A 15971-nucleotide genomic window follows, 5' to 3' on the forward strand; every position below is an offset into this window, starting at 1 on the left:
TGGATGACCATTCATTGTTTCACATCTTAGGAGATGGAGATGAACCTAATTAACCACCAAGAAGCGAGAAGATCTCATAGAAGCATGCCTTCCTGGGCCCAGCATCAATCATTGAATCTGATTGTTGGTCACCACTTCTCGTGGCGACGGACAAGGAGCTGAGAGAGCTTCCTGTTTTGTTCTCTCTCGCGTCGACGTCGTTCTTTGCAATATATATTCGAATGTATATAAATGCATTTTAGTGTATTTGTTCATTCATTTCAGTTTGTATGTAGCTTCATTAATAAATATAAAACGTCTTATATTTGTTTACAGAGGAAGTAGGATTTTAGCTTCCCTACACTTTGAATCTTTTGCGTGCGTGCAAGCAATGAACATCCGTAGCATGTTGTGCACGGTTTCGCTCGTAGTAAACATGAACAGGAAAGTGACACCCTGATTTTCTAAAAAAACAAGCACGGAAATGATAAAATCCCTGAATGTTCAGGATGGCAAATCAAACATCTTTGTGCAAACTTTAGTTGACGTGAGGATGACGAATTTAGTTGAGAAGCACGGTAATTTTCTAACAAAAATTGTTATGCATCCTTCACTTATATAAATTGTCACAAAAAATGTTTGTTTTGTTATTCTCAAATCCAAACATTCAGGACTTATCTGCTCCCAAAAATTAACAAAATAATAAGACAATCGGGATCGAGTAGCTAGCACTGTCATGTGTCTGTCAATCGGTCTAGCCTAACTCGTATAATGTTTATTTGATTTTATATATATCTTGCACACCTTTTTGTAGTGGGTCAAACTAAAACTTTAATTAATTTGAAACAAAGAGTAGAAACGAATACTCCCTTTGTCCCAAAATTTACATCCGTCTCTAGACAAATCTAAGACAAGAATTTAGAATTTTAGGGCAGAGGGAGTATAATGCAAACCGAATAATAAGGATTTTTTTAAGAAGGATTACATTAGCTGGCATTATTATCATAACTATCCGCCTTCGTTGTTCAGTTGACTGCACTCAGTGTACAGAATGCAACAAATCAAGAATGCTCGTGATGATCGGACGACAAATATCACCCAAAAAATAAAAACTAATGTATTGCATGGTAGTGATGATAACCAAATCCAGGTTACCAGATGCAGGCAAAGTTTATTTCACCAGCCTCTGTCAAACCATACAGAGACATGCTTGAGCGATGTTCAACAAATCGTACCGACAAAACTGGATTCACTGAATCCTCCAACGACAGAAAAAAAATAATGAAACCATCGTATTGGTAATCCACCAATAACCGCCCAATCATATACACTCTACACCGGACCTTCCTAGGCTATAAGACAACTTGGGGACGCGCCCCACCCACAGGGCTCATTTAACAAATTCCATCAACCAAACGGAGCCGGAGCTCTGGACCAAAACAGCATCATAACAAGTGTGTAGTATCATCTGTAGGGCTCGCACCGCCCATAAACAAATAGACCGAGGCTGCAAGAGATTATCCCACGATGGTAATGTTGTCGACTTCTTCTATTCCAAGAATCAAAAACCCATTGCCTGCGATCACCAAATCACAGGCACTGGCCTGCAACAAAACTCAAGACAAACAACCATTGCTATAATTCATTCATCACTGTGCATTTGCTTTCTCCAACTTCTCTTTCTCAATTTCAACTTTTCTTTCCTCGGCATGCTGAGCAACGCCATTAGCCAGTGCCTGGTAGTGAAAATCCAGTGTCTGCATAAGGCTCTGGAACCTGGCTGGGTCGGATGCTTGTACAGCTGGACAAAATAATTATTGCCTTGTCAACAACTTTTGGGCACAAATAAATACTGCAAAAGAATGTACAGTGGGAAATATTCTCTACCTTGGATGGTTCCAACAAAGAAGATAAATGGATCAACCTCATCTATCGGGGTCTGCAGCTCCTCGTCATCACTAAAATCATCATCAGAATCATCATCATCATCATCCTCATCATGGAGCTGAAAACCTCTTGCCTGAATTACCACAAGGGTGTAAAGAGTGATCACAGGGTGCTATAAAAACGCAAAGAAAATTATACCCAAAATACTGATGTGACATCTTTGCTACAGTATCTTTTCACTTGTTCTTTGCAGACAACATTGTTAACAAAAGGAGACTGAGGAGTTCTTTCCAGTGCAGCTAACAGCACATGAACTGTGTCCGTGTGTACACAGGGAGGCTATGAAACAAGGGCAGGTGATTTTATGAAGCCACAAGTGAAGTGTGCGCTTTACTTATCATCTTTCCCTAGAGTACGAGTATTGAAGATATAAATTTCTTGTTGGAGATGTGCTATTCATGCAGATTAAGGCCCCAGCTCCAGGTACCATTCGCCCCTGCCTACCAGAGGGGAGATCTTCTGTGAACCTCAGGAGTCCAAAGCAAGGTGAAGTTACCTGCCAATGCTACCCAACTTCCCAACATACATATATTTGAAGCAGCCCTTTCGTCGCAGACCTCTCTTTCAGTGTTTCTAGAGCCAATAACATTGTTTTTAGGACTTATCTACTAATCGCTGCCAGAATCAGGCATATTCTATTCTGTATGCTTTTATGAGACAGATCCAGATCCTTAAGACTTTGAAGGATCAGGAGCTGGTTGGCTGGAAAATTGGGATCTGGAACTCTACCAAGCAGTCTACGTATTTATGTAATGATAATGACTTCCTCTTGGCAATTCTCTGATGCTCATATTTGAAGGTAATAAGCACCTTCACCAGAGATTGCGTTAGCTCTATTAACCATTCCATCATGACAAGCACTTGTAGATAAAATTCACATGGTGGGCATATAAAATAAAAATTAAACCATGCCAATAAGATCTCCTAATGCGAATTTTACTCGAGACAAGATATGAAAACAAACCTGCACTAGCTTCTGTATATTAAGACTATTTACTTCATCCTGATCTTCATCATCAACCCCCATCTCCCCATCATCCTCATCCTCCTCATTCTCTTCTTCATCAGCATCAAATTCATCCACATCATCAGCAGCAGCAGCATTTTGCCTCTTAGATTCTGGTATATTAAGGCAAAAGATTAAGATTTAACTGAAGAAGAAATTTAAGCATTTCACTAATACACTACATATATAATAAGTTCTATAACAGCAAGAGGCAAAATAAAGTTGGAAGTCTTAGTATGTTATTTCCTTTTTTTTCTTGCATAAATATGCAGTGGGAGTCTCTCCTACTTTCTCTGACAGAATACAAGGAAACTCTTGATTTGCAAAAGTGCGAAACAATATATGAAAGTGCTTAATCAACCCGGTGCCTGAAATCTCAGGAATATATGGTAGTTTTTCAAGGGCTAGCGCTTTATATCATACAATAAATAAGAGATGCACCTGCAACTTGCTCCTTGTATGCAACAAGCAGCTCCAGTGTTGCCTTGAAAATGCGTTCTAGAGCCTCTGCTGGAATATGATTAGCTGGAAGTCCAATAAGTGAAGTCAATCCTAAGCAGCAGACTTTCTTGTCATGCTCTCTGAAAATAAAGCAAAGCACCATTTGTCGAGTCAGTACAGCAAATAAACACAAAGGAATAATTTTACAGGCAAGAGCTAATTAAAATTACCTTTTGAAGTTCACCCTCTTGCCACTTTTTTTCACTTGTTGTAACATGACAAACCAAAGATTGAAAATTTCTGTCGCAACTCCAAGTTTGTGCAACATTGCAAGTGTCAACGAAGGATTGTAGTAGAATACGTTAGCTATCTGCAGTAGGCATGGAGAGTGTGATAAGTAACTTTGCTGACTCAACATGAGTACATGGCTGTCAAGAGGGCCAACCCACGCAATCAGTAGTATCAATTCTAGACACAGAAATCAGAAGGAACACATGGTCTGCCTACTATGACATGAGGTTGCTTCATACAATATGAAATACACAAATGTGCTCATTTAAGATACATGAAATTATATAGTGATTTTACTTTGAGCAATAGCTACGGACCTATGGCACTGTAGGCCTAGAAAACCATATGTGCTTTACCTTCACAGGAAAAAATAACATTTTACAAACAAGAACAAGGCATTATATATCTTGCTGCATTCTGAATATACCCCACATGTCAGAAATTATCTTCAGGAAAAAAGGCATGCAAAAATGAACCCCATGAACATGTAAAACGGTTGCTCCATATGAATCTAAAGTTTGAAACGACTGATCATAATATATAAAAATATATATGATAATGATTTTGGTTTATATAATTTCTTACAGAGAACAGTACGTACCCAGCATAAAGCAGTTGGACAGTCTATCACATAGTTCAATAAACTGAGGTTAGTATTGCTGATTAGTTACTGTAAATCATGGCAAACAAGGTACTCCCTCCTTCCATCTATATAGGGCCTAATGCATTTTTCGAGGCTAACTTTGACCAAATGTTAGAGCAATAATATATGACATGCAACTTACTACACAAAGCACATCGTCAAATTCGTATGTGAAAGGAGCTTTCAATGACATAATTTTCACATTATGCATGTCATGTACTATTAATCTTGTCAATAGTCAAAGGCGGTCTTCAAAAACGCATTAGGCCCTATATAAATTACAGAAGCCCTGTTTGGAATCAACTTATTTTGAAAAAAATGTATTAAAAAATTGCAAAAAAAAAGGTTGCATCTATGGAGTGGCAGAGCTCACATGTATTAGCAAAGCCCAAGGTGAGTTTACCAACTAACCGATCTAAAAATAATTTGAATAAGATTGCATTCATGCATATATATAATTACCTGAATGTATTTGGCTATCTAGCTTTATAGTTTGTGGTAAGCAGTTAAAGTATTTAGGAGCATTTTTTTATTGAACTCTTTGAACTCACCGGTCTACAAATAATTAACACAAGATTGCATGCATCCATGCACACTATTAAAATGCCACAGTTTATAAGAGTAGTCCTTATATCCAAATGGCTCAGATTATTTAAAACTCTAATTTTCCAGAAACAATGGTGTTTCAAGAGAGCGCCAAAATATTATGTATCCAAACGGGGTCTTAATAGTTCACTTTGGAAAAGTGACCAAAAGAAGGGAGGTAAATGTAGGCCAACAGTTAACAGCTCAGGGTTACCAAACCAGGCTGCGGAATACATTTTAAGTTGATCATTTATGTTTAACACTACACTTAGATATCGTCTATTTTTTAAGTACTACTCAAAGTCTACTCTACACTGACAGACAATGTTACTTATACACAACTGATACAGAAAAGCTAAAAACAGCAAAACCAAATAATGCATACTATGATAGAGATCTTTAGCTGGTCAGCATGTTTTGGAACAGATAAAGGGAAATATGCACATTTCATACCACTTGCACAAGGAGAGATTTCAGATAAGGCTTCTCTGCTCGACGGAGCCTATCAATCGTAAGCCTGAGATACGGCTCAACCCAATGATCAACTTGCCCTTTGCAGTTTTGGAAAAACACTTCAATGAGCTTGGGTGCCGGCACAATATCTGAATCTTCCATATTTTGGTCTGTCATAACCTAGAGAAATGTTGATATGCCACTGTAAGAGCAGAACTACTTACACATTCAGAACAAATTAAAGCTAAAAATGAATCAAATCTACACTCACAGATGACAGTCCTTTCCATAAGCATTGTTGATAATCAGGATCTTTGCAGGTAACAAAATGTTCAGTGCCACGAGAAATGTAATTGTCTAGTGGGACAAGAATATCTGCACGGCAACAAAAGTATTTAACAATGAGCTGCTGTAAAAAAATAATGTATGTCTATCAAAATTAATCCAACTGGTAGGAGATTGGCTATCAGGTCAGTTTGCTAACAAGTAGCCTAGCAGATAAGCACTTTATAATAACAGCCCACAGACCAGACCAGATACTGTACCAATTATGTCAAATGGAGCAAGAAAAGGCACAACATGCCTGCTGTTTATATATCTAAAAAAGAGAAACAACACGCCGATGAATTAGCGTTTTACCCAAAAGAAATCAGATACCAGGATGCTAAATTACTGTTTTGGACATCATGATGCTGGTTTTGGACTTGTTTGGATGTTGCGTTGTCTTTCGGATATTATTATGATTTCTAAAAAATACCATAGTACCATAGAACTTTGAGATCTTTACACGCAAAAGAAAATCACTCTTACATCCCATATTAATTGACGCTCAAACGGATGTATCTAGCACTGAAACACATCTAGATACATCCGTTTCAGTGTCAATTAGTATGGGACGGAGGTAACGGAGGTAGTACTTATAAACATGTTCATCCCAGATAACATGTCTTTCTAAAGCAACTACGGATGTCACTTGACTTTTGATCATCACCGAGCAATATTGTAACAGATGTGTACATGGTGGAAAAACTGTGGAGCATCCGTACTCGGTAGGGGAACTGCAATGGTATCCAATACCTCATCGGACACAGAAAGGTGCAGATACATCACCAGTGACATATCTGGCTGGATAAACATCAAGAATAGACAGTATGTACCAGGGATACTTCATGGACACACTGTCCAACAAGACAAAAAGGTTCAACCCTTGGTGGGTGTCCCTCGCATGCAAACACTCGCACGAGAACTTCCTGTACCCACTGGGACATGCCCATGGCGACCAGGCGACCACCACCAGCCAGCAGCGAGAATCTTCCCACCCCAACATCAAGTGCTTATATGAAAAGAGCAAGCAGCTATGTTCATGTTGTTCTTCAAAGTTACTATTGTTTTTTGGTTTCCTGATTCCAAGGAAAACTCATCACTGAGAAATTATTTGGACACAACTAATCGATGAGCATGACAAAATCACATGCAAACTAGTCAGCTAATTAAGACACAGAGCAAAACAAATACAACTTGCAAACATAAAGGAAATGGAAAAATAATATAATAAGTAGCATGGTATCCAAATAACCAAATGAAGACACCACACACAAAGATAGCGAAGTCCCTTCGTTCCCAAATACTTAGCACCGTTAACGAGACAGGAAAACTATGTTTTGGATGAAATATGACCATAGTACTTTCAGTTATATCTCAAGCACTTAGGGTGTGTTTGGTAGGGTGCATGAGAGTAAAAGTTCCCTTCTCGGCCCACTTTCGGGTGTTTGGTAGAGTGTATGAAGGGTGCATGAGTCCACACTAGCTCAACACAAATACACTAGGAGCATGCATGAGGAGAGCATGCATGAAGAGGGATGTTGAGATGAGCATGCACGAAGAGGGAACAACTATGCTGAGATGAGAATGCAACCAAACACACCCTTAAAAAGGTGGCAAAGTGAGGGGTGCGAGTGGAGATAATCAAGGTGATCTAGGAAAGTGCCAGTGATTTGGAAAGACCTTTTTCCTCAGAAGTGATAATTATTTGGACGCAGAAAGCGTAACAGACAAAAAGCAAGAATTCAGTTTCCAGCATATAACAAATTTAACAGCAACATGTTCAAAACTAGACTTACTCTCAAAGAAATCAATGGCCCAATCATTAAGAGCCTCCATCATCAATGGCCACAAGCTCCACATGTCCAAAGAAATTGTTGGTGAGTAAAAGGTCAGATAGGACACTATTTCTAGAACCTCTTCATAAACATCTGCAAAACAGAGTTGAATGCATCAGCACAAATTGAAGGAAGAAAAAACAAAGTTTATAAAATCAAAACTGATATTAACACAAAAAAACTTCATCTCCCATAAACCGCTAATAATTATCAAGTTCTTACATCTTTCCTAGCAAATTTAGGGGAGGGAGTGTAGAGATAACTGTAAATACCTACAAGCTTCTAATGAGCTGAAAGGTTTTATCACTGTCATCAAAAGGAAAGTCTAAAGAAAGAGAAGACTACCACAATTCAGAAAACAATTATGTGTCATCAAAAGGAAAGTCTAAAGAAAGAGAAGACTACCACAATTCAGAAACCAATTACGTCTAAGTTCGCTTTAACTACATCTATCCAAGCTTCTAATGAGCTGAAAGGTTTTATCACAGTCATCAAAAGGAAAGTTTAAAGAAAGAGAAGACTACCACAATTCAGAAACCAATTATGTCTAAGTTCGCTTTAACTACATCTAGAGGAATCGATATCCTGAACAACCAAGATTAGTTCCAGTAAGGGACTGACAAAACTGATGTGTAAACAACCAGTTGAGACTATAAATGTCCTTGAAATGTAACACACTCTGTTGTTATAATTAGACAACAAAATACCTTGACCATCCGAAGTCAACATCCTGCGCAAAATAGGCAACAAAGTGGGCTCTATTTGGATAAAAAGATGGGGAAGACTGCTAATGGACTCAAGGATTGTGCTTAAAGCACGTAAGCAACCAACAGCAGCCAAAGCACCAGAGTCCTCTACTTCATCATCAGCTTCTGAACTAGCCATGCATCTCCAGAAGGCAGCAGCCTATAAAATTAGTAAGCATGAAGTTTCAGGAAGGTAGATTCAGTGCAGCATGTGACCATATATTGAGTTAAACATAAATCAAGGGCCAACATACCAAACTCTGGCACAAGCCAAGGGCATATGGTGCCATCTCTTCACCAAATCTATCAACAATTGTCTCGAGAGTGAAAACAAGATCCTCATTCTCAACTTCACCCATAAGCTTAAAAAATTCTGCAAATAAATAACAATCAAACCACAACAAAATCACCATTCCTACCAAGGTTGAATAAAGTAGTTCTTACCATCAAGAAGCTGTGGAAGGATAGGACGGATCTCATCCAGATCTGTAGAATGGGACAGAAATTGTAAGGAACAAACAGAACAAAGTTGATAACTGACTAGGTATCAAGAAGCTCACCTTTGCATGCTTCAACGAAAGAACGGAGAGCAAAGACTGAATCGACCCTGACAGGAAGTTCTGGATCACGCAAACCAGAGATTACACAATGCATAGCTTTGCGAAAATTGTCCTGGTCTGAGAAGGTGATGTGCGCATACTGCCCTGCCACCCATGCTGCCTATTGTCCATATAATATATTAGTCTGATGTCACATAGAAGTAGCGAGTACATCAAGGAAAACTAGGGAAGGTGAGCATAACCATAGAAATAAAGAAAAATAAGAACTTTAATACTACTCCCTCCGTCCCATAATGTAATACATTTTTTTACACTACACTAGTGTAAAGAAACGTCTTAAATTATGGGACAGAGGGAGTAATTATTAAACAAATAAACTTGGATTATAATAGAGCATATAAAGTGTTCTGTTAAAATAAAATTGAATAAAGGGTTCCCTAAGGATAGCAATTAATTAAAATATGACAAGTGGTCACAATGTGCAGTCAACTTTTGAGATTGTGGTCAGCAGCTCATCTTCTCGTGGACTAATACTAGACTTGATGGCATACTGGTTATGTTGCTGGCACCTAATATCAGATAATCTAAGGTGGTAGCCCAGGTGCTGAGAGTAACACTTGGATCCAAGGTAGTTACAGTGCTCTCTCAGCTCAAGACATTATTAGCATCTGTCACTTTGAACTGCATCTGGACAAATTCCCTTTCGGATACAAGAGAAGACGCCATTTTCTGGCGCTTATCTCCAAAACTTCAGTAGTCCAGCCAAGTCAGAGTATAAGGATTCCTTCTCTGAACAAATTAACTTCCATTGTCCTCATTTATTTTGTTAAGATAATGTAGCGCTCAAGAGTTGATTCTTTGGATTGAGCTGCAACACCATTGCTTGGCTACAGGTTACCTTGCGCACTGTCAGCTCCCAACCATGATTTCTGTCCTCTACGCACAAGAGCCAGAGACGATACAGCACTTCTTTGTGTGTTGCTCCTGGATCTGGCAGCTTTCAATCAGGACGACTGCATGCAGCTTGGAATATTCAGTTTGGAAGAAAGAGCCAGTTTCAATAAGAAAGAGCAGCTTTCAATCAGGACGACTGCATGATCTGAGAACGGTGGACAATGCTATCAAAACAGAAGTAGAACGTTGGAGGGCAAGCTTCACATTAGGCTGTGAGAGCTACTGAGATTAGCATTTTGTTTCATGTTGAAAAGTTGTGTCGTTGTTCCCTAGTGAATTGCTGGCTCATGGCTAGACCATCCAGAACCTAAAGCATGCCCTTCAGCCCTTCTCCTTAATGACAACTTGTTGCAGGAATACATCCCCTGTTCCTAAATATAAGACGTTTTTGCGGTAGTGGATAGAATATTCACAAGACACAATTAATTGTGTTTGGTTTTAAGATGAAAATTCCCAGCACCCTTTCTTAAACTATTATACAGGCTGTTACAAAGAGGAATAGTGGACAGAGGTATCTTGGAAAAGTACAAGTGAACATGGTAACTTTTGGACCTGAGGTGGGGGAAATTTCTGGGACAAATAAACATATTTCTAACTTTCTAATTAAAAAGGTAGAACGCTTCAATGCACAGGCTTCAACAAATTGTACACATGATCTGAATGTTTAAATGATAATAAGGAACAAAAGGTAGAACTGCTGGCCAAGTTGGAGCATACTACCTTCGCACGCAAGTGCCCAACATGACTACTGAACTCTGGAAAGACATGCTGAACTAACATTCGCTCTAGCTCAGCCTTGTACGGATCAGTTTGTTTCAGCCTATCACATAATGTCCCAATGGCAAGAAGGGCACCATCTTTTTGGCGATAGGGCTTCACTTCAATTGATGCCTCATTATACCTACCAAGTTATTCTTGAATTAGGTAGCTCATAAAGGTTGAGGATCACAGCACAAATCACAAAAACGATGCATACCTCATGAATATCTCCACAATAAATTGGATGAACTTTTGTAGGTTGCCTTTTCCCCGTTTTCTTACCAATTCGCTGACAAAATCCATAGCAGCTGTTCGAGGACTATACAAATCTTCAATTATATCTGTATGCAAAAAAATGGCATCATGAGTAAACAGATGAACACTGAAAACAGTGCATGTTACCTTACATCATTGAGAGGAATTTGATCATGCAATTTTACCATAGCCTTTCCGAACATACTCATGTGGATCTTCATCCCATAACATTTGGTCATTGTCATTGAAGCACATTAGTGGAAATATTATCTCAAAAAGAATTATGTCAATTTGTGGTTGCATCAGCTGGTACATGCTGTTCTTTGTGAGACTGCAAGAACAAGTAACCCATTACAGTTAGTCACCGCACATTTAATGATCACCAGGTACACATATTTTGCGTGGTAGATCCAACATGCATATGAGGAGATATCAGTAAGCTACAGATAAATATGCCAAACAAGAAATTTTCAACATACAGCTAGTAAATGTCAAACACAAAACTACTACGTTCAAAAAGAAAGAACATAAATCTAACAGTAGTTATTAAAGATACATTCTGCTAGGCAAATTATACACTCACAGGAAAGATGGAAGATGAAAGAGAATTTGTAACATTAGTAATCTCAGTAGAGCAAGTTGTGTTGCTGAAATTATCTAACAGGCATAGAGAGACATGCACAGCAAGCTGATGACTAGTGGGACATGCAGAAACCAGAAATTATGGAAGGCGGCAATCTGAACATTATGAAAGCTGGTTTGTCCTTTGGAAGTACATAATGCTGCTGCATAAAAAGTCTCCCACGAACCTGTTGGTGAGATATTGAAGGATAAGATTGATAACCCTATCAGGCAAATAGCCACCAGTGCGAATTGCATTGAGCAACTGTAGATGGCATCCCAGAATTTTTCCAGCATAGTTCTTTTGAAACATTTGAGCAAAAGCTTTACTCTCTGGTTTATGAACCTTCATATCAGCAAACCTGTCAATGACAAATGAGTAACCAAGTAAAAAATAATGATTTACGAAAAACAAACCAACTTCTTTCAATACTGACCGACTGTATAAACGGTTCAAGATATGGGTAATCCATTTCTTGACTTTCCACCAGCCCCAAGCTTTCCTAGCGTCAGGATCAGATGGTTGCCCTTCCAATGGAACTGGCCTTTCCAACAAGTTTAAGAATAGAACAATCCATGCATTGAAGATGTTTGGTTCAAACAGTTGCTTTGGAATTTCTAGCTGCAGAAAGCACATGACACGAGCATAAGCGTACAAGAAAAAGGGGGAGGGAGGGGTAAATTACTAAGACCATGAACGTACATAAATTGAGGACCAGAATATTTTGCAGATCAGCTTGATCAAGTCAGCAACTTCAATTGGAGGATTCACAATCTGGACAAGTGTGCTGAATATATTCAACAAACGAGGAAAACACTCCTCAACAATTTGATACAAAGGTATCCTTTCCTCCTCTGATTTGAACCTAAACCATGAGGCATATAAATAGGATAAGTGTGCCAACTCATATAGAAGTAAAACAAAAGCATTGTGCTGCAATGTCATCAAGACCAACAGCAAAATTTCAGTAAAGATTTATGATAGATGGAAAAGGTGGTATGTATGCTCACTCATATTTCCGGGATAGGATCCTTAGCACATAAAGTGCTCCGAAAATTTGATCCTGTGATTCCATGTTATGTGTAACCCAATGTAGAAGACTAGGCCACTGCTCAGGGTAATCCGCAAGGATCAAGGTCTTGATACTTTCTCCAAGCTGTGCTCTAAAGATATTCATGAAAGATGTGTCAATTATCCATATGTTTATCATCAACAAATGCCAAATGTTATGCTTCCGCCATTAAGAAAACTTATATAAGACAAGAATATGTGAACCGGTATGGCTAGCCAAAAAAAATTACCATGTGGCCACATTACAACTTGAGAAAGTACTTTGCATAATGCTTCTCTACAAATGGAGGTTTAATACAGAGAAAAAAAGGGAACAGATGCATTCAAGAACTAACAACAAGCCAGCGTCTATTATTACCCATAATGTGTTTCATGAAGGCAAAGTCAATATTTTTTTACTACATATTGCTTCTATTAGAAACAAAATGGAGCTTCAAGCAGCATAAAGAAAAACATAAAAGCTTCATTTTTAATTGCAATTAGCTGGAAGATGAAGTATAAGTAGGCCGAAACTAAAATTGGTCGACATTATTTTCCCTCCATTGGAGCTCTATGGTGAAGGCGGAGTCACCCGTTCGAGGCAACCGGTGATGACGATGACGCTTGCGACTCCTCGGCAAATGTCTTTCTTCTTTGCACCTTCAGGTTTCATGTCGGTGGCCAGATTGGCCGGTGGTGCCCAGGTCATATGGGTTGGGTTGTATCGGTTTTAGCTCGGTTTTCCGTCAATTAACCGGGCAATTCTCTTCTTCTTAATCAACAAAAATGGCAAGTCTTTTGCCTCGTTTCAAAAAAAATACACTATTGAAAACTACAGGCACTAGAATTCAGTTTATCTGGTAAAAAACTGACAATATAACAAAATAACCAAAAACAATGAGCAGTACAATTGTAGCAAGCAGCTATGACAGTAAAACGTTACTACTTGTTAAGGAAAGGACAGGTGGATTGCGGCAAAGTTATTTTTACCTTAGCAGTGGAGGCAATTGAGTAACAAAGCCCAGTATATTCTCACGAACCATAGACTTGTCACCTTCTGGAATTTTACGTGTTTCATCTACAGAAAGGAAGAAAAATTGTCAAGTTACCAAAATGAAGGGAACAATGCCCAGGTATTACCCTCCACGTACCAGGATCAATAGGTGACCAGGCTTTTGAAACAAAGTTCTTGAAGTGAATGCTTGCGACCTGTCTCACAGCCATATCACAACTTCCATCGACGATGATCTGTAACAATCTCACCAGATGTTGTTGCGTATACTGAAGCTGCAGGAATCGCAGGAACTTCAGTACAAGGGTCCGAAATGAAATAACATATGCATATAGCATTGCAACATGTATAGAACAAAAAAGACAGGAAACACTGAATAAGAATGAACAATACAAAACAAAATGGCCAGCTTAGTTAGAGCATTCTGCATTATTCCTTTGGGTATGTTAACAAGTAATGCACTGTAGTTAATCCATTTCTCATTCTTGGAAAAGGGGTAGCTATTCATCAATCACAAACAAATGCAAATTAAGTTTCTAAGAAAAATAAGAACATGGCAATATGAGCTGCTTTGCAATTTTCTGGGTACATGGTAACTTTCTATTTCAAAATACTAAATCTTCCATGAGTGTTGGTTTTGGCTCAAATTCTGTTAGCGCATATTGTAGTATTGAAATTCACTATTATACAATAAAAGAACAAAAACAAGTTTGAACTTCAGAAAACACAGCAGCAGTCGCTTCATATATGATTAATAACTATAGGCAAACACACTTGCAATAGGTTATTAAGGCGACCGGGTAGATTTGTCTGTTCTGTATACAGATCAGCTCGAATACAATTTCAACACTGATGGTCTTACACTCAGTGCGCTCTCATGAACAATAATTTCAATTACATAATATGTAAACAAGCGCTGTCCAAAATGCAGTGCACTCGAGAGCGTCATTACAACAAACATAACGATATACCAAACAGCTCCTTCTATGCACAGAAGTTGGCTAAGAAACTCTCTTTACAGACAGTTCGTCCAAGTGGACGTGTGCGGATAGCTAAAAGAAAGGATATTATCACTCTGCTCCAACAAATTTACAATCTTGTGAAAAGATTTGACTGCATCCTTACAAAGCATATAATATTATGGCATTAAAAAGGAAGGGAGCAAACAAGCACCTCTGTGATGTACAAATGTTCATCGTTAAATAAGTGCTCTGTGTGCGGAGTACATGATTATATGCCACTAAAAGATTTAAATTTTATATGCTGTCTTATAGTTTCAGGTGTAATGGCAGCCTGCTTGATTGAACAGGTTGCTAAGCCTACCAACTCTGAGGTGTTCATGAGCTGGAAGTCAATAATGCCACTCGCATGAGCTAATAACACTGAGCATAGCTCCACAACAAAGTCGAACTAGATGACAACGGACAGCAAGCATCAAACCGGTCCAGAAGTGAAGCTCATACAGATAACCGGTTCAAACTGATCCAATTCAGCAACCTAGCTCCAGATCACGGAAAACATAGCAACAGCAATCAACTCGACACGGAACAGAGAAGATGCGTTGACGTGACTGGTTCGATTGAGCAGGATTCCACGGCAAAACGCACCAGCGGAGGAGGCGCGAGGCAGTGATCCGACGAACCCCTACCCCCAATCCAACCCCTTCCGCCACGGCAGGAACCCCAGGCTCCCGATAGTGGCGTCAACGATGCAAGCAACGGAGCGAGAGGCTAGAGCGGCATCAAGGCGGCAGTGGAGGGGCTAACCTGCTCGAGGCTGGCCTCAGCAGCTTTGCGCTCCTCGGGGGCGTGGCTGAGCGCCGCGCGCAGCACCAGGGTCAGGTTGGACAGATCCATCGCGGCGGGCCGGCCGAGCTCGAGCACCGACGGCGGCGGCGGGAGGGGCGAGGCCGCAACCCCGAGCTAGGGTTCTCGATGGGCGACGCGGGGTGGTGGAGAGGGAGGGGGCGGGGGTGGGGGTGGCGACTGGGGAGAGTCGGGGTCGCCTCCTCCCACTTCAGGAGGGCCTCGCGGTCGCGGAAACCTGGGGAGTTGAGAAGCGTGCGTGCGTGCGCGCCGCACCGTGCCGTGCGTGCTCGAGGCAGAGAAAGGAGGGGTGGATCAGTGGAAGTGGTGGTGGGTATTTAAATCTAGGGTTTGGTCGAGGGGTTTTGCTCGGCCGAGCCCGAGCAAGAAGCAAGCCCGGCCTGCTGCGCGTGTGCCGCTGCTACGACCACCCCCACCGGCCGGCAGCAGCAACTTTTCTGGGGGCAAAGGCCCTCGTCCGAACCCGAGGCCCAGTATTAAGGGTGAAATTTTGGATCCGATTTATATACTCCTAGATGGATAAATGTTCATACCATATCAATATTTCGCATTCTTTTGGATTCAGAGGTCATTTATAGGAGCATTGCACGTGTTGCGCCCTAGTGTCGTCACGTGTCCCACTTTGTTGAAGTGGTTTTTTTGGACGAATTATTTTTGTAATTTTCTCGCTAAGTTAAGCACGA

General features: G+C 40.0%; 1 protein-coding gene across 1 annotated transcript; it reads right to left on the minus strand.

Annotated features, from left to right (window-relative positions):
- Window positions 1-1110: 1110 nt before the first annotated feature.
- Window positions 1111-15527, minus strand: LOC123188976 (importin beta-like SAD2). The gene is made up of 22 exons (XM_044601274.1): window positions 15229-15527; window positions 13602-13737; window positions 13441-13528; window positions 12411-12563; window positions 12103-12265; window positions 11837-12021; window positions 11588-11761; window positions 10964-11109; window positions 10741-10864; window positions 10485-10665; window positions 8811-8970; window positions 8695-8736; window positions 8505-8623; window positions 8212-8410; window positions 7466-7597; window positions 5617-5720; window positions 5346-5525; window positions 3604-3743; window positions 3374-3513; window positions 2891-3045; window positions 1867-1999; window positions 1111-1780 (listed from the first exon to the last, which is right to left on the minus strand). The coding sequence occupies exons 1-22, from the start codon at window positions 15316-15318 to the stop codon at window positions 1629-1631; spliced, it is 3096 nt and encodes a 1031-aa protein (XP_044457209.1). The 5' UTR covers window positions 15319-15527; the 3' UTR covers window positions 1111-1628.
- Between the last annotated feature and the right edge of the window lie 444 nt (window positions 15528-15971).

Source organism: Triticum aestivum, chromosome 2A (assembly GCF_018294505.1).
Source record: "Triticum aestivum cultivar Chinese Spring chromosome 2A, IWGSC CS RefSeq v2.1, whole genome shotgun sequence".
NCBI lineage: Eukaryota > Viridiplantae > Streptophyta > Magnoliopsida > Poales > Poaceae > Triticum > Triticum aestivum.